Source organism: Abramis brama, assembly GCF_963993115.1.
Source record: "Abramis brama genome assembly, chromosome: 19".
Classification (NCBI taxonomy): Eukaryota; Metazoa; Chordata; class Actinopteri; order Cypriniformes; family Leuciscidae; genus Abramis; species Abramis brama.
Window position 1 is genome coordinate 17,289,519 of NC_139981.1, and position 20,113 is coordinate 17,309,631.

General features: G+C 37.0%; 1 protein-coding gene across 1 annotated transcript in view; it reads left to right on the plus strand.

The window, feature by feature from the left end:
* Positions 1 to 9,152: 9,152 nt before the first annotated feature.
* tdrd9 (tudor domain containing 9) overlaps positions 9,153 to 20,113 on the plus strand; it is a 36,525-nt gene continuing 25,564 nt past the window's right edge. The window contains exons 1-10 of the mRNA XM_084093568.1: positions 9,153 to 9,383; positions 14,200 to 14,291; positions 14,530 to 14,603; positions 14,741 to 14,962; positions 15,897 to 16,019; positions 16,607 to 16,687; positions 16,780 to 16,950; positions 17,031 to 17,134; positions 19,799 to 19,918; positions 19,996 to 20,080. Coding sequence (XP_083949694.1) covers positions 9,262 to 9,383; positions 14,200 to 14,291; positions 14,530 to 14,603; positions 14,741 to 14,962; positions 15,897 to 16,019; positions 16,607 to 16,687; positions 16,780 to 16,950; positions 17,031 to 17,134; positions 19,799 to 19,918; positions 19,996 to 20,080 — 1,194 coding nt within the window. The 5' untranslated portion in view covers positions 9,153 to 9,261. The remainder of the gene's footprint in view (positions 9,384 to 14,199; positions 14,292 to 14,529; positions 14,604 to 14,740; positions 14,963 to 15,896; positions 16,020 to 16,606; positions 16,688 to 16,779; positions 16,951 to 17,030; positions 17,135 to 19,798; positions 19,919 to 19,995; positions 20,081 to 20,113) is intronic.

The window sequence follows — 20,113 nt, forward strand, 5'->3', positions numbered from 1 at the left end:
TCTTTACTTAAACATTTAAGTTAATTCAATGAGAAGACCACATTAGGTCAACTCAATTAAGTTTGAATTTTTCCATTACTCAAAATAACTTAAGCAACCACTTTCCTCAAATCATTTGAGTAGTCTCAACTTGTTAGGGTTTACAGTGTAGGCTACAGGAAGAAATACTGTCTGGAATGGAAACAGTTTGACAAATATATATCTATATAATGGTCTTGTAATGGTTTGTACGGTTTAACTGCTTGTCCGTATAGACTTACTGTATGTGTTTGTATTTATAAAACAGTTCAACAAACAATAAATTAATATAATTTGACTAAACATTTTAGACCTTGTCTATTTTTGCTCCAACTAAAATGGTTCCAACTCACAAAGTAACAGAATTGGAATACCGCATAAAACATTTGCGAATAAAGCACCGTTTCCATCTCATGTGTTAAAGAACATCACTTCCTAGAAACTAGCAACAAATAACTGTAAAAAATGGATGTTGCTGTAATCGGGGAGGCCTTTTTGGCTCTCTTTTTTATATCATAAATGACTTGCGCCCTATTTTTTTATGACGTTCAAAGGCGGAGTCAAGTTATCCGAACTGTTGAGGTAAAGTCACGTGAGATTTGTGTTGCACATCAAGGACTTTATTCGGTAAATGTGTTTTGAACGAATCACTTGAGTAAATGATTCAGGGACTCTGCAGCTCTGGCTGCATCCTGGCTGCCTCATTTCTGCAAAGTAACCATTACATCCCAAACTTAGAAAGACATTACAGTAATTTACACCACTTTCTACTGCTTCTGCCCGTTCTCTCTGCACTAAGGCCCTGTAGAGAAAGCATTTATTAAAGATGGCACTTGGGTTAGCTATGAAGCCAAGGTGGCTCTCTATAGAGAGACAGAGAGATGGTGTGTCTGAGATGTTGAAAATGTCTATTTTAAGGTATGACTTATCCATCATGCCTTAAAATAGGCATCCGTGAGTGAGTAAATAAATCAATTAATAGTATATTTTTTTCCTACTATGGAAGTCAATGGGACCCAGAAACTCTCTGGTTACTGACATTCTTCTAAATATCTTCCTTTCTGTTCAGCAGAAGGTTTGAATTCATACAGGTTTGAAACAACATGAGGGTGAGTATATGATGACAGAATTTTCATTTTAAAGTGAACTATTCCTTTAAGGTCTGAAGTGGAACAAGGCTTGCAAGGCAGTTAATTATTAAATAGCACATGAAAGATTTCCAAGGGATTTTCGAGAGAGAATAAATAGGGCCTAGCTTTATAAATTAAATGTGTCTCTCTTAAATTGAATCTTGCAACAAAAAAATAAATAATGAAACTTGAAACATAACAGTCAATAATGGGTATTTTGGCTACAGAGTGGATGCTTTCTCATGGACCAGAGGGTTGTTCCATAAAACAAGATTAGAATACAAGCCAGGCTTATTTTGGTTAGTCAGACTTGTTGTCGGTTGATTCTGTTTCATAAAGCAAACTTAAAATAGTTTGAACTCAGTTACTCTGGCAACTTATGCTGGGAAACTAGCCTGGTCCAGGGCAGGGCAGGGCAGGCTAACTGTCAGGCTAAGCCTCAGTTGTTACACAGATCCTCTAACACTGACCAATAGGAACACAATGACTGACACTCTGTCATACCATTATTTGACTTTATTAACCATTATCAGTCCAAAAATAAATATACAGTAAAGAAAATCAACTTAAATAAGGCTACAATGATAAATGAGACAATATAGACCTACAAACGTGTTAAATTGTATATGAAATGTTGGTAACACTTTACAATAAGGTTCATTTAATTAGTTAACTACATTAGTTAACATTAACTAATAATGAACTGCACTTATACAGCATTTGTTCATCTTTGTTAATGTTAATTTCAACATTTACTAATACTTTATTAAAATCTTGTTAACATTAGGTAATGCACTGTGAACTAACATGAACAAACAATGAACAGCTTTATTTTCATTAACTAACATTAACAAAGATTAACAAAAACAGTAGTAAATGTATTGCTCATTGTTAGTTCATGTTAGTTAATACATTTACTAATGTTTAATAAAGGAACCTTATTGTAAAGTGTTACCGAAATGTTTATTAACGTTGGTACATTTTTATGGTTATTAGAAGAACTTTAGAACATTACAATCTAAAATCTAAAATAAAATAAAAAAAAGCTTATTAAAGCATAAGTTAAAATCAAAAAATTTAAAATAAATAATTAGAAAAGCACAGACTACATTTTAACTGGTAAGATGAATCTGAGCTTAGTAATTGGCTAATACATTAGCCTACACTTGGGCTGCGTTCAGCCCCGACAAAACGTTGCACAACGTTTTTTTAAACAGAAACGGTGATGCGTTGAACACACTGTTCTGATGACGCAAGAGTTGCAACTATGGCAGCTGAGAAGGCCATTCTTTGTGTTCTTTGTGAAGAATTTTCGGAGCCTGATGAAGTCGGTATAAATATGTGTTTAATACTACAAAATATGCCCGATGTTAGGTACTGCACTTGCCGCCCAGAACAAAAGAGGACATCCCAGTCGAGTGAAGGGATTTGTGGAAACTGAAATGGAAGCACACATCCTAATTCAGACTAATACACATCTATTTAGCCTCACATACTGACTTTATTTGTAGTTCATACTGTTTTAATACCCTGTATTTTCCTTCTCATTTTTAGGAAAAGCACTTAATTACCATTGTTTATTTCTATACCAAATGTCATACACTTGCAATGAAGCTAAAAATCTAAACAACTACATCAAGTTGATATTAGGGATGTTGCGGTGACGGATTTTTTCCACCGGTTAATCGACGTGTAAAAAAACCGGTAATCCCGGTGTCACCGGGGTTGCGTGTCAGGGATTTCGGGTGGCCGAAAATGCGGACGTGCACACGTCTCAATTTTACTTTCACTTTAATTAGCGGCAATTCAGTAGCATTTGTTTGAATTAATCATGGGTTAATTTATTTTATTCTTAATAAAAATACACAAAACAATAAGACACTCGCTTGTATTACACACATCTTTATTGCAAAATGAATAATAACTTAACACACCATGTAAAAACTAAACAAAAGCACTTATGAAACACCTTTAAAGTGCATTTATTAAAACGAACCACTGCACACATCGTGCAAGTATCAAACAAGAAATTATATAAAAAAAAATCACTATTCGTTAAATAAAGTGCCTGCCTTTTTCAGCAAAAAAAAAAAAAAAAAAAAACACCGCACAACCATCGAATATGAAACGAACAAACATCAAAAACTTCGTTAAATAAGGTAGCCTACCCGAATAATCACTGGACACTTAAGTGCAAAAAAAAAAAAAAAAAACTAATATAAAAATTAAACTCACGTTTGCATTTCTCTTTGAAACCAGATCTTCCGCCATCCTTTGCCAGTTAGCTCGCCTCACTCTCCTCAAATGATAAATGAAATCGGACACCTGCTGCTTAAAGGCCTGATCACATATCGCGTCTTTTGCGCGCGCAAGTTCGTTATTTCAAATGTAGGCGCGCTCATAATGGAAGCTCGTTTTTTCCAAGCGCGTCCGCGCCGCATCGAGATAAAAACATCTCAACTTTTCAGAATGCCGCAAGCGCACCGCAGGTCGCGTGACAAGAACCAAGCTTAGCAACGACAGATGCCTCCGGAGCGCAACCACCCGAGCGCTTTGGAAAAAGGAGAACGCGGCGCGCCTAGCGTTTTCTATGCGTTTTTAGGCGCGATATGTGAACGTTCCGCTTACGCTAAATAACGAAGGCACGTAGTCACTAACTGAATTAAGTGCTTTATTACTATAGGCTAAAACTTCAACACGATGGTGACGGTGCCGGTGGTCAAGTGCTATGACCGGTAGGTGGGTTAAACACCGTGTATCACCGGTAACACCGACTATCGCAACAAGCCTAGTTGATATCCTATATTTTTACAATAAAACTTACGACAAACATGTCTTCTAATATCCTCAGTTGTTGTGTATACCGAGCTGCATCGAAGACATTTGTAAATTACTTTCCTTGAACCCATTGTGCGAGTTCACTTTAATACCGCGTGCTTTATATACATGTTGCTGCTGATTGGACTGCAGTTCTGACACACCCACCAAACAAGAGAAAACGCATCTCAAACCCCATTGCACACCGGTGCACGCCGTTTCCAGGAAACATGATGTTCAACCCGGAAACCGTAGCAAAACTTTGCGCACCGTTTTGAACTTGAACGTGCCCTTGATTTACCCCTGTCACGGTGTGGGTTTTGTCTTGTCTGTCACGTGATTCCCTGTTTGTCATGTGATCCTGCCATGTGTCTTGTCATTTTGTTAATTGTTTGCTCATTGTCTACAGGTGTCTCGGATTTACCACGCCCCCTTGTTATCTTGTTTAGCTTGTCTGCTTGTGTATTTATACCTCTGTGTTTCAGTTGTGGTTTGTCGGTCGTTGAAGTTGTTTGCTGTTCTTTGTAACTGTTCCTGAGTTCCTTGTTCTGTTGTTCGCCCTGTTTGTTTTCATTAAATTCAGTACTTGCATTTGGATTCTCTCCGCTTTATTCCTGCCTCATCGTCACAACCCCATTACAATAGTCCCTTTACAGTAGGGCTGGGGTAAACGATTATTTATTAAAGGATTAGTCGGGCGATTATTTTATCGATTAGTCGACTAATCTAACGACTAATTTGAATTAATTATCCTGTCTGTTATTCGCATATCTCTCGAACCGTTACTCCGATGGATTTCAAACTCGACAGCTGTCTGGGCACGAGTAAGTGCAGTGCCAAGTTTGACGTTGTTTGGATGAGAAATGCAAAAGATATTGTTAAATATATCAGTAAAAGAAGCACTTAGAAGGTTGTGGTTTAAAAAATAAACATTCTGACATAAACACACTGTCAGCTACAATGTTTACTTCTGAATAATATAGTATAAACGTGATAAATCCATTTTGATTAATCTGAGTAAAAAAAATATTTTCTTTACCAAGAAAGTGGCAAGATGAAAACCACTATTTTCTGTTTCAAACTTTCACATAGCATCTTTAGGTTATAATAACAAATAATTCAAATCCAGATTTTTATTTTCAAAGATTTATTATAAAAACAGATTATTTTTCCCCAAAAATGCAATAAATTCATGACACGTTTTTTTTTTAAATGCAATTAATCCATTGAATCAATATAAAAGATATTTTTCATATTGAAACTGTTGAAAATACACAACAAAGTAAGTTGATCCACATGACAGCCTCTGAACTCGGTCAATACTAATCTTATATTTAGCACGTACTGGACTAAACATAGGCTACATTCAATCAGCCATCGCTAAGAAATACCTTCTGAAATTTTTTGACGGCGATCAGCTGTAAAATGGCTTGGTCCTGCTCGGTTTTCGTTGACTGAGTACAAGAATTGAAAGTTTTTTAAAAGATCCCCTGGGGTTCACGTGTCAGCATTCGACATAAGTTTGACGCTGTCGTGTGAGAACAAGCAACAGTCGGCATTTCTCTTCCTCCCGCGTGCCTCATCTTGTTAATCTCCTCACGTAAATGATTAGATTTCGATGGCTTACGTTTCTTCCCTACGGCAGAATCCACCACAGGTTCATCAATGCCGTCAAATGTATTCATTTTTTTGTTTGTTTGTTGATCAAAAAGTGCAAAGTAGATAAGGAAAACTAGGATGCCGGGTGTATTCAAAGCGCCACCGTTACTGTTTACAATGCGTGGAATGGTGCGCTGTGATTGGTTGAGCGGATTTATCACATTCTGCAGAGAAAGGAGACTGGCGTTTGTCGCGGTTTGGAAAGAAAGGGAGAAAACATGACATAATAACACGGCGGGCGGTGTGTGTGTGTGGCGAGCTGTACCTCCGGGAATGGTAAAAAAAATAAAAATAAAGAAGCGTCGACGCAAAAAATATGACGTCGACGTGCGTCGACGTCATCGACGCACCGCTACAGCACTACTTTACAGTTATTTCTATCATAACAAATACATAGGTTTACAATTCTAAATAAGGCACATCTAATGTCCAACAACTAATCTTTTTGCATATATATATCATGTCTTTCAATTCAAACACATTTAACACAATTATACAAATAGTTATTTAGTTAATGGTAGGCTAATATGTATTCCTTTATTTTATGGAATATTCTTTAATTTTAGAGTTGCACATATCTTTTCAAAATGTATACTTTTGCTCTTAATTTCACGCTATCCTCTCCATAGTGTACTGTATAAACTAAATCTAACCAAACATTCTTGCTTTCTCCAAAAAAACAATTATTGCTTTAAAAGCTGTAATTCTCAGCATTCTAAATAAGCATAAGTCATCTTTGTTAAGTAGCTTAGGTCCTAAACCCAAAACTATGGCTGTGTCCAAATTCAGGGTCTACATCCTTCGGAGTACTCATTTGAAGGATGTTACGTCACAGCGCCGCGACGAAGGCTGTCCAAATTCGTAGGATCCTTCAAATGCGGCCCACAAATACGTCCTCCTTTTCCCCGAATTGGAAGGATGGGTGTGGTGGATCCTTTCCCGTCCTACCTATCCCATAATTCTTTTCGGCAGAGCGTAATGGCGGACGAAGCGAGTGGTAGCCATGGTAGCGGAGTGGGAGAGGAGTATGCTTTTCGATGTAAGTTTTTTTAAAACTGTCTTTTCAAAAAAATATATTTATAAATTTATATATATTTATAAATATATTTTTTCAGTGGTTGTCTAGTCAGGCATTTTGTTTTAGCGTTAAGCATTTTTTTTTACATTTGTACGTTTATGTAAAAAAACAAACATTACTTTCGTAAACTAGCTTCTTCCTTACGGCCTGTGTGAATATCCCCTTATAGTAATTATTACACACAGCTAATTTGTTAGTGATTGAAGCTGTTTTTAACGCTTCTAGGGACGAAAGAGCAGACAGAAGTGTTTATAAAGCTCCGGTTGCTAGGCGACAGGATATGAGCAACGGGTAAGGGAGGGAACTGAAAGAAGGGTAGGCTGTCCAAGTTCACAAACACCGATTTCCGGGTTTTGCGGTCGTCGGAGGATCCCTCCTCCTTCAACCGGGTAGGAAGGATCCTAAGGAGGATGCAGACCCTGAATTTGGACACAGCCTATATTTTGTATATTTATTATATTTGGTTTCTTAAATTCTTACCTGAATTACTTATGTTCAATTTTAAATTATTCTTAAGTATAAAATATATGAGTGTAATGAGCAATAAGTTCACTGCAACTTATCCTAAAGATAAAATATTATAATTAGAATATATTTCTTGTGTTATAAAATATCGCATAGCCTACCGGTATTCATTTTCCAAGCAAAATGTATATTGGTCAGAATTTTATTGCGCTCCTATTTGGCACGCATGCGCACAGCAGCGCTCATTCAATGTGAAGTTTAGCAGCAAAATGGAAATATTTGCACGACTTTCTAAGATTTACAGATGGAGAATATTCATGTGAAATGTAAGTTTTGCAAACATCATGTCTCAAAACGCATAAAACAGCACAAAACATACGCTGTTTGATGGTGGATCGATTTGATCTATGATCGACCTCTAGGGCTGCTTAAGAAACGCGTGCACACGCAGTTATCTAGACTAGATAAACCTGGATCAAATTAGTGGGATTGCGTGAACTTGAATTACCTTTTATGAAACCGCTTTAGCCCCAACTTATTTGTTAGGTTTATTCAAGTCGGGTTTTGGAGTTTAATCCCCGCTTTTCTTAGCATCTTTTATGGAACAACCCTCAGTGGCCTTCTGGATAAGACATCAACATATGGCACTGGAGATTGTGAGTTCAAGTCCCACCAGGGTCATTGCCGTTTTTATAAGAGGTTTCCTGTTTCTTTTTTGACATGGAGACAATGCATGAAGTTTTCTGTGATCACATTCTAGTCCTGTTGCATAATTGGGGCTCTTAATCCCAGACTTACCCAATGTAAATGTTTACTCATGGGGCGAGGGCTGATAGGAGAGAGGGGTGAAAAAGAAGGGGTACCTCATACCAAGGCCTGGGGAATGGGAGACTGGGCAGGCAGAAGAGGAAACTGTTTGGGAGTAAGGCAAAAAAAGTATTTTATATAAATATTAGATTGTTATTTATTTATCATTATTTAATATAAACTTGAATCAATACATTACAGGTTTATGATAATGAACTTTCTGTGTCTTTGAACTTTAACTTAAGTCAATATAAAATGCTACCGAAACAAAACAGATATAAAAAGACACAAACTTAAACAAAAAGACACAAAGTAATTTCTCTCATCCGTTCAAAGGTTCAAACACATCAATTTTTTTTACTGATTTCTCGCTGTCAGTCGAGAGCTTATGTTGGCCCTCCATAGCCAAATCGAAGCTGGTCTCCCGGAGAGAGGCGCACAGTGTCACTGACTATCCGGCAGTCATTAACGAAGGTCCCGGGGCAGAGTTCAAGTCACGAATAACAAAGCAGCTTTCCTCTTTACGCCAGTCAATAGTGGCATGACACTCATCCACCCCACTATTCTGAGTAGATGAGATGAGACACACTTAAAAAACAGTTCTAGTGACGTGTCTCCTAGGAGTCAGAATGTCATATCAAATCATCACATCATCAGGATATATAATGAATTGTTGAATCAATAACCCTATGAACTCACACAAGTGGACACACTTAGGAAAGAAATAAAGTTTAATACATTACCTGCAGACAGATGTTAGAGTCTTTGTGTCCTCCTATAATAGTTCTTTTAGGCTTGCGTTTATATTCCCAGTCTGGAGTTTTGAGGTAACCCTTCATTTCAAACTGAAGTGCAGAGAGAACTATTCAACCGTCACTGAATTTATATGTATCTGTGTGTTTTTAAAAAAAAACATAGCCTTTGGTCAGGACTCAGGACGCCATGCACCGCGAACAGGAAGCGGCTCAGAAGAGCCAATAAGATGTTCAGAATCGGCGGGAAAAATCGCCAAGTTCAGATTCTTAATGTAATAAATACGCATACATTTATTTTGAAGTTAATATCTCACTAACATACTTTGTTCTATCAACAAATCACACAACATAAAACATTTTCGTTACTTAAAAAAAAAAGGTGACCGTTGACGTTGTTCACGCACGCACGCACGCACGCTGCATGACGTTGGTAGAAGAAAAGATGCTAGAGAGCGCGCAGGTGGACGCATGTTAGCTCTGGTATGGACATTTTGGCATTTTTAATACATGATTTTTGAATGTTTTGTGCAGGATGAATCAGGCCATCACATCAGCTCAGATAGCCCACTGGTTTACTGTTGGGGCACAGTTTGCAAACATCACAATCACAGATGAAGTGAAAAAGCAAGATGAGGCCGAAGCTACTTCAGTCAGGTAACGTTAGTGATGAGGTCATAAGTGTTTTTGCATGTACCGGTGAAAAGTTTTAAACTGTTAGTTTTGTTATCCAAACTTGCTTTAATAGGATTTCGTAATTTCAAAAGATGTTGGACAATAACATTGATGAAACTGGAATTTTGGACCATGTGCAGTTATCGCTAATTAAACTAAAATCACCATGGGAGACACGTGCGTTTAGGATACGTAGTTTATTTTTCAGAGTATACGCACTCAATTTAGCACTTACATTTTCACATTATTAAATATTAATGCTTTGCCCAAGTTTAGTTTTGGAAGATCTGCCATACCAAACAACATGTGCGCGGGTGAATTGATTTGTTTGACAGCTGGTGGTAAACTATAGGCTAGCTAGGGGTTTTCAAACTGGGCCCAGGGACCCTCAGGAGGCCGCAAGGGAGTGCTAGGCCGTCTGTGGAAAAGTCTAAAAAACTGTGTAAAAATAAATTAATGATAAATTGAACTAAATAAATAAAATGAATAAAACATGGGTTAACATGAATAAATTGATTTAAAAATATATATTAAAATATACATCTACAGTACAGCACAGGAATATAGTGAGTAAGAAAATATGAAAGGGCCCCTATTATGGACTTTTGAAAATGACCTTTCATGTAGTGTGTAACATAGCTCTAAGTGAATGAAAACATCCTGCAAAGTTTTAAATCTGAAAGTGCACAGTATACAGTTATTGTCTTTCAAAAGTAAGAGTCAACTCTGAGTCAATTAAATGATTCGTTTTTTAAACGAGTCATAAGCCATTTCGTTGTGACGTCAAGATGAAACATTAGAATATTGCCCGCCCACTTATTGCATGTGCAGACACCTGGGAAAACTTGAACCTCAAACCTTCAGCTGATTCCTGTGGATACTGGATAGCATCATGAAGGGCTGGGCGTTATGGCTGAAAACTGTATCACGATATAAGTGTTTCATATCGGTCGATATCGATAATTATTGATATTTTTTATGACCTATTTAAAATAAGGACCAGGAGACAAATATGTTACATTTAAACATTTTTTTATTTTAAACTTAACCTTCCTCTGATTATAATTCCCTCAGTTATAAAGGCAGAAATGTCAACACAACCATGGAAAACACTCAAATAATTAAAATATAAGTCTAAAATCACAATGAACACTTAACAATTATCTCTTAACATTAAGGTGCAAAATAAAAGAATATGTAAGAAATGCTTAATAAAGTGTAATACAATAGTGCAAAGTGTTAAATATAAACATAGAGAAATCGACGACGGTCTTGCATAATTTGCAGATGACATTGGTCTGACTACGGTCAGACTTATAAAATCCAAAAAACTGCCATACTGGCGAGCTGACTTTTCCTGTTTTATCAACAATCGCTGATGGCACTCATTTTCCACTTAACTCCACGCAGGTTCTGTTACTGAAGAATGCAACACGAGACAACAATATGGCGCAACCATACTGTTACATGACCGGCTGTTAGCGTGTCACCCCCTACGTTGCTAGGTTACCAGAGAGTGAATGCCTTTGTTCATGCAACCAAACTTGCTTCGCAACCTCTGTTTTCTTCCGACGAAAAAAAAAAAAATGTTCGAACATTTTATCGAAAGCATTTTTTATTGATATTGATTACGTGTCTATCGCGATACATATCGTTTTATCGCCCAGCCCTAGCATCATGTTAAGAAGATGCTGTGCTCTACAATGTGAGGGTAAAGCCAGTTTTTTTTTTTCACTGCCCAAGGACGAGCATGTGAAGAATCAGTTGTTAAAGTTAATCTTTACCACGATATCACAGCAGTATAATCCTAAACCTTTGCTGTGGTCCCTTTATTTTACTGAAGACTGCTTCTCAAATGTCAGAGTTCAATGCAGGACTCACAAGCCGCTTGCTCTTGAAAGATGGTGTTCAAAAAACTTAGTTTTTAGTTTTATATTCTGTAGGTCTCCTGCTAACTGGCTAACTCATGTTATTACTGTCTTACTGAAATACTTATGCTAATCAGTTGTGGGCCACGGTTACCTATAACTGTGTCTATTAATGCAGATTGTCTGTCATTCTCACTACTTTGAGGAAATATTTGTTTTATCAACATTTGTTATCAGATCATTCACTCTAGAGCTCGGCTAATGTATACATTGTATACATGCACTTTTATTGATAGTTTCCACGTGTTCACCGCAATATATTAGAAAAATACTCTGTAAATAAATTAGTACAAGTAAAATGATTGGTTTGTTGATGGACATGCACTTTAATGCTGATTGTGAGGAATTACAGTTGCAACATCTCATATAATGTACCTCAAACTAGAGCTGAACGATTAATCACACTTTACATGTAATCGCTCTTAAATTGAGATGCTTATCGCGATTTTAAAATCGCAAAGGCTGCGGTTATTTTTTTATGCGCAGCTTGTCATTGATGTACAGCTCTGTAAACGCTGCTCCATCTGAAAGCACTGTGAGTTTGAGTCACTTATAACTAGGGTTGTCAAAATTGCTCAAAAATGACGTTTGAATATTCCCTCTAAAAAAAAAACACATATTCGAACTATTCGAACATCTGGTTGCGCATTACTACTTGTATAGGTAGTTTATTTAAGTTTAAACACATTTGACAACGTATTATCTACACAAATACAAGGAAATCAACTAATGGCCAAGACCGCAGACCTCACTCTCGCTCACTCACTCGCACTCGCAGGCACTCTTTCTCTCTCTAGCACACTCTCTGCGCATAACGGTTTAAATGAACAACAACAATAAACAAATGTTGAGTGCTGATCAAGAGTTTTGTTCAAGCAATTTAAGGTCGCGACTCTTGTCCAAAATATAGCAGGCTTCATTCAGTGATTGAAACAAATATTATTAACATTAATTGAAGTTTTACAGTATAACCGACAGTGAACGCTCCGAGCGAGCTGTGCTGTGGTAAACATGGAACATTTCCTTGACATGAAACGGTAAATAATCAAACCAGTGGAAGCCTGCAGTGCATGAAACTGCTGTATCTAACCTACCTTATTCATGCAATATCTATTCAGTCAGTACAGTAGCCTACACTTTAGTAATGTTTCTGTTTAACGTTAAATAAAATGACCTGTCCCTGACCCCTCAGGCAGCGCGCCCACTCGCAAAGCAGACAGTCGCGCCTCTGCTACCGCGAATATATTCGAATTTAGAATATTCGTTGACAGCCCTACTTATAATGTGCAAAAAACAACGTCAAACATCTTTCCAAAACATGAGAGGCATTTAACAGACAACATTTAATAACATGCATTTACTCCAAACTCACTTCTCGACTTCAGTGAGATGATTCTTACACAGAATAAGGCAGTCGTGTATTTATAAGTCATGTTTAATCAAAGCGTTTCATTCTTCTGTTTATTCAGCTACAGCGATAGGGATTTCCTGGAATGATGCGCATTATTGTACTTCTGCGGCGGGGCATATTTATCGTGTTTGCATGAGAGCGCCCTTTGGCGTTCAAATGGGACAGTATTTACTACCAATCAGCCGCACTCCACTGACAAGCTGCGCATAAAATAATCGCAGCCTTTACCAAATCGCGTGCGGTTTTATTGCGATTAATCGTTCAGCCCTACCTCAAACTGAGTAGTGTATCACTGAGAAACGTCCTGCTCAGGCCCTCCTTGTGATGGAGGTTCGGGTTGAATAACAGTTCTTCCAGTTTTTCATCATCGGATGAAGGGCGCTCTCATCGCTCTCGCATTGATATGGTAAAATTGACGTCATGTTCGTTACTGTGTTTAGTTTATGGTGTAGGAAGCCTCAGGACAAGCTGAGCTGACGTTGTTATGGCAATGGGCGGTTTTGTTTTTGACCTGCTGTACACGATAGGCCAATCACAACAGACTGAGCTGCCTGGCCAATCAGAGCAGAGTATATCGCGGAAAGGAGTGATTTAGGCTACGTTTACACGTGGATGGCTATTTTCATAAACGGGCATTTCGCCCCTCTTCGTTTTCAAAAATAACATCGTACACACGAACCTGTGTATATGCTGTCAAGAGCATGCCAAACCTGTAGGTGGCAGTGTAACGAGAAGCTCAAGCCCACCTTAGCCAATCAGAATCCCGAAAATAGTCACATTCTGTGACGTCGCTGCCTAAATCTCCGTTTTTCTCAGTTTACATGCAAACGTGCAAACGGAGATTTTCAAAATCTCCACTCTGGCCGGAGTTTTTAGAAACAATCGGTTTCATTGGCGAATCCTCCGTTTGCGTGTAAACGAAGGGCGCAAACGAAGGGAAATGTCTCCGTTTTTCAAAATAACCATGTACGTGTAAACAGGGCCTTAGAGAGATTGATTAATTTGACGAGTCGTTTGAGAGTCATTGAAAATGTGATGATGTGCAAATGTATATTATGAGGAAATTAAACAGTTTTTTTTTTTACCTTTGATGCATGTAAACATGTTGTAGGAGACTCCAAAACAACATTAGGAAACTTTAAAATAGCATAATAGGGGCCCTTTAATACTACGTAATAATGTAACTTTCTTTATAGAAGCTAAATGTTTTCCAAATACTTTTTTATTCATATTAATATTTCACAGTATAAATTTGGCATTTTTATATGAAAATATTTAGTTGGCTTCTAAATATAAGCTTCTAAATATTAACATGCTAATATAATACAATATAAGCATTTGGGGATGCGCCATCTAAAAGATGGAAAACCCCTGAACAAGGCAATGAATGGATTGGCAGGAGACCCAAGGACAACACCTTACACATTTTTCACTTAATGAACTTGTGCATTTGCTGCAGGTCTCTAGAGCTGTTGTCTGATAAGACCTCTCCAGAAAAGGTAGGATCAGATGGAGGAAACCAGAAGAGCAGGAGGGCAGAACTTCTGAATAGTAATTACAAACAAGCCTACACACAAGCTGCTCTTCACATACACTCTACACTTGATGTTCCTTGAACTATTTTTTGTTTTTACTTATGTGATTATCTTGAATCAGTACTGTACGGTCACGGTGCTATTAGCATAACATCTCCTACCACCATATTTGGCTTTTGTTATCTACTAGGATGTTATTGCATAACTCATGTTCACTGTTTAATCTGTTTTAACATGTGGCTTTTGAACTATAGGTCCAGGAACCACCCCCCCTTCGCTGGCCAGTTATGAGTATCCAGTTCTGCCTATTACTAAGAACAGACAAGAGGTACATGCATAGAGATACAAGGCACATATGGACATATTTACTCATAATTCAATAGAAGATTATTATTATTTTTTTTTTTAAAGATTTATTTGTTAATATGTGCATATGTCAATCCCTGTCTGTGTTTGTGTGTGTAGTTGGTCTCTCTGATTGAGAATAATTCTGTCATCATCATTCGTGGAGCAACAGGCAGCGGAAAAACCACCCAGCTGCCACAGTTCATCCTGGATCACTATGCGGAGAGAAATATGCCCTGTAATCTGGTTGTCACTCAGCCACGCAAAATCGGCGCCACCAGCATTGCCCGCTGGGTGGCACGTGAGCGCAAATGCACCCTGGGCAGCTTGGTGGGGTATCAGGTATGAGATGCATGCAGTAGAAACTAGTGATGTTCGATTCTTGAACGAATTGTTATTTTACGCTGGTAACCGGTCAAGCCTTTTCACAAATTCGAACTGAGGTTACGTTTACATGACAGCGATGTACTAAAGAAAAAGTTTTCCTTCGTGTTTTTTGCGTACACACTGTCAAAATGATGACGTTCACACGGATCAGCCAAAACTACCAAAATGGTGGATTATTCATGCCAGGCCAGTAGTTGGCAATGTCGCTTTGTAAAGAAACACTTTGCGCTTATAGACTGAATAAGTAATACACATGCGCATGACGCACCGTTTTCACAATATCACATTTATGTAGTTTACACAGAGACAATAACAGTATTGTTTTCAAAAGTTTGCATTTTGAATACCGTCGTTTTTAAAGTTTGTGTTTTCAGGCCCCCAGAACAGCATTGTTGTGTAAATGAACACCCAAAACGCATAAAAAGTTTTCCATTTTAAGTTGAAAACAGTGTTGTGTAAACGGCCCCTGAATCTAACTTGCGGGTTGCGTCATCAACCAGGAACTAAAGTGAGGCACCAGTGCTTCTGTGAAGTACCTTAAAAGAATGATTCTTTGGAAAATCGAACATCATTAGTAAAAAAAAAGTGTTTTCTTCAAAAGTACGAAAAGTACTTCAAACTCATCAGCTCATTAGAGACGCCAAGACCTTAAATGGATGGGTCAGATAAGCGAGACATCCAAAATGTGTACTTTTGGGGTGCCTCCAGAAACATGGTTGGGAAACACTGCTGTAAGGAATGGGAATTAAGTAGAATTGGCATTGGATTCCCTTTTGTTAAACTTGCAGTATAAAATATGCAGATTAAAATTCCAAGCATACTGTAAGATATTAGACTCACTAAATACTGTATACATTAAATATATGTATTTTTCCCTGTCTCTTTCAAGGTGGGTTTAGAGAAGATGGCCACAGAACATACCAAACTGATTTATGTGACCACCGGAGTCTTGCTACAGAAATTAGTGGGAGCCAAAACACTCACAGAGTACTCTCACATCTTCATAGATGAGGTACACAAATATTCTGCAATTTATAGATACAACCGTTCAAACTTTTAAATGAAAGAAGTCTCTTATGCTCACCATGGTTTCTTCTATTACATCAGAAATACAGAGAAAAGTTATATTGTGAAATAGTAATGCTATTAAAAAACCTTTATGTATTTTAATACATTTTAAAATTAATTTATTCCTGTGATGCATGGCTGAATTTTAACATCATTACTCCAGCCTTCAGTGTTACATGATCCTTCAGAAATCATTCTAATATGCTGATTTGCTACCTAAGAAACATTTTTTTATTTTATTATTTTTTTTTTTTATCATCAATGTTAAAAACAGCTGTGCTGCTTAATATTCTTGTTGAAACGGTGATATATGTTTTTTTTTAGATTATTTGATGAATAGAAAGTTCAAAAGAACAGAAATAATGAATGGATGCAATTATCAGACTAAGTGATGTTCCAATACAAAAAGTTCAGTAGTTTGCAAAAAACTAATTTGCTATTATGAAAAGGTTAAATATTAATATAAAACTTAAATCAAATGATAACTATTACATTTAGACTTAATTTGTGTGTGATTATAAATTGATTCAGGTCCATGAGAGAACAGAGGAACTTGACTTCTTGTTGCTGGTTATCAGAAAACTGCTACGGTCCAATTCCAGATATGTCAAGGTTTGTTCAACACGCATACTTCGATTGACACAAGCATATTTTACACTGTCATTTTTACCCCTTCTCCATTCATCCCACCTCTCCTTCTGCAGGTCATTCTGATGTCCGCCACTATAAACTGTGCAGAGTTCGCAGAATATTTTGGAACTGTGATCCGCAATCAGATGAATCCAGCATACGTGTTTGAGGTGGAAGGAGCCCCATTCGCCATTGAAGAGTTCTACCTGAATGATCTCTCAACCATCCTGCCTCGTGGAATCAATGTATGGGAAGCAACAAAAATGCTATATTTTGACCATTTCTACTTAAATGCACTATATAAATGTGTTTGTGTTTGTCACAGGTTAACTTTACCCACCCAGAAGATCCTTGTATCACAGAGGAGATGTATAATGTTGCCGTCTCTCTCATCCAGAGCTTTGATGAGATGGAGGCTAAAGATCAAAGGTCAGAGATTACAGTGAGACACACATACCAGTGTTTCCCACAGGATTTTGTGAGACTATGGTGGGTGGACCTGGGTCCCTCTAGAGGGGTCCAGGGGCATGGCCTCCATAAGATAATTTTTTTTACATTTTAAAGTTAAATTTATCAATCTGGTGCACTTTGAGAGTTCAAAATTAAGAGCTCCAACCGATGTTCAGTGTGCAAATTGAACAAAGAAAAAAGTCTGTGAGTTGTTTAGTTCCTGAACTTTAAAGTGGACCCAACCCTTGTTTTAGTTGTGATATAGTGTCTCAGTCTACATTACATTTACACTGGTGACAAACAATTACAATATAATAATACTTTTGTTATTGTTCTAATGACAGTAATATACATATATTTTAAAACAAATACACTGGAAAATTTATAAAAATTAATATATTATAAGTATATTATTTTACTTAATGCTACAGTAGGGAAAATTACAATTCTTTGTATGAATTTCTACACTTGCAAGAGAAACCCTTTTATTTTGGCGGACCACTACAGTTTCTGTAAAAACAGGTTTGCAAATGTGTCTTATTACAAATCTAGTGAAATGCCAAACACAAATGTTGGAAATTATGCAAATGTAACAATGTGTAACTGGTGCCCCCTACATTCCTGCAAGCTAAACTCACAGCACATGCAGAGACACATTCATTCACTGTGAACTGAGCCATTCTGAGATGCAGAAAACAAAGTGAAGTAACACTTCATCACTTTGAAACGCAGCACAAACGGACTATATACTTATTTAATTTAATCGCAGTGTTTTGTGATTTGATGAGCCATATCACGATTTCAAACGAGTGTTGTTTAAAAGCATTGATGCAAAACAACGTTAGAGACCTTTTTTGTCAATTGTATTAAGTTTTGAAAAATATTTTAGTTTCATTATGAACCTGGCAGCACCGATTACACTATGATAGGCCACTATAGTCTAGGACTAGGTCAGTGGTTCTCAACTCATTTGGCCATGGGACCCACATTTTCCCATGGTCATCAAGCTGTGACCCACTTTTTAAATGTGTGTGTGTGTGTGTGTGTGTATATATGTATGGATGGATGGATGGATAGATATAATAGAGATAGATATAATAGAGATAGAGATGGATATAGATGGATAGTTCAAACCTGGCTGCCAGGTATGTGAGGTCCTGTGACGAAAAAACAGCCTCCAGCAGGACAGAGCTACCAACTATATGCCTAGAGACACTGATATAAATATTAGAAGATTAAACATTTTCATTGCTATGTTTAATTTCATGTAAAAAAAATAATTTTAAATTATTTTTTTATTATAATTATTTACTTATTTTCATTGTATGGTGTTATGAATGCTTTGGCAATGTAAAGGTTTTTTTCACCATGCCAATAAAGCTTTTTGAATCTTGATAGATAGAAAGGCCTATTATAATACATTTCTTCTTTTTTTTTTTAAACAAGCAAATTTATTTCCCAAAAATTGTTGACACAAAGTACCATCCCCCTTTACTTAACTTACACATCAATTGTTAGAATATGACTAATACTGATAAATAATCCATAGGCCTATGAGATTAATATATTAAATAGCAGTCCCAAACTAGTTTTTGTTAATACAATGTTGGTATGAGCCACCACAGTCGTTTAAAAATATACAAAATAACACAAAGTGAAAATAAAGTGCATTTTGGGGTTATGGAAACAAGTTACCATGATGAATACACAATACTAACATGAACTGTTAATGAAACATGGAAACTGCTCCTAATTAGAATGAACATTATACCTACATGCAAATCCTTCTCAGCTAACACATGACGTACTGGTAATGTGATTTGTTGGTATTGCACTTTATTTCGTAACTTACTAATTGACGACGTTGCATGCTCGTAGTTTCTTTTGCGCTTTATATAAAGTGAAGTGATATACATGAAGTGTGCACGCCACTAGCGCAGTATAACGGCTGACAGGACAGGAAAGTTAATTTTTCTGAGGTCAGAGACTTTATTTTGTAACAAGGTACAAAAATAATGTTAGAATAATGACACTGACATATAGCCTGACAACATCTCATCTGACTGCAGATACTGAATCAGGACAACACATTTTTCTCAGTCACTTAGACTATCTGACAGAAGTGTCAACAGCTTTCACGCATTCTTTCAAAATAAGTCTTGCATCACCAAATCATTTAGAATTACTTTTGTTGTTGATGTAGTTTGTTTGACTGCACACCCCTCGACTCACTCAGAACGGTCTTGTGACCCACTTTAGGGTCTCGATCCACCTGTTGAAAAACACTAGTCTAGGCAATTAATGGGAAACACTTCATAGACTGTCATACAAAAGTTTGGGGTCTGTAGGATTTTTCTTTAATAATACAGTGAAAACATTAAATGTTTTTTGTAATATTACAGTTTAATATCACAGGATTCAATGTAATTTATTCCTGTGATCGCTAAGCTAAATTTTCAGCTGCCATTTCTTCAGTCTTCAGTGTCACATGATACTTTAGAATTAAATTATTATTTTTTTTGTTCAGGATTATTTTTGTTCAAAATAACTGCATTTATTTGAAACTGAATTTTTGTGTAACATTATAAATGTCTTTACTGTCATTTCTAAACAATATATTTTTGTTAAATTTAATGCATCAAGGTGCTCAAAGCAGACTGGAAGTGTAACTCATCCAGAGAGAGGTAGTGTGCTCGTCTTCCTGCCTGGGCTCTTCGAAATCCAATATATGAAGGAGGCCCTTTCAAAACTTGTGCGCAAGAGGTACGTCTGTGTGTAGTGTGTGTTTATACAAGCATTTTTGTGTATGAAAGTGTTAATGTGTGTTTGTTTGCTCACAGGTTACAGGTATATCCTCTTCACTCTACTGTCACTTTAGAGGAGCAAAATGGTGTGTTCCTGGTTCCTGTACCTGGGTACAGAAAGGTGAAATTGTCTCTGAATTCACTTTGTATGTTT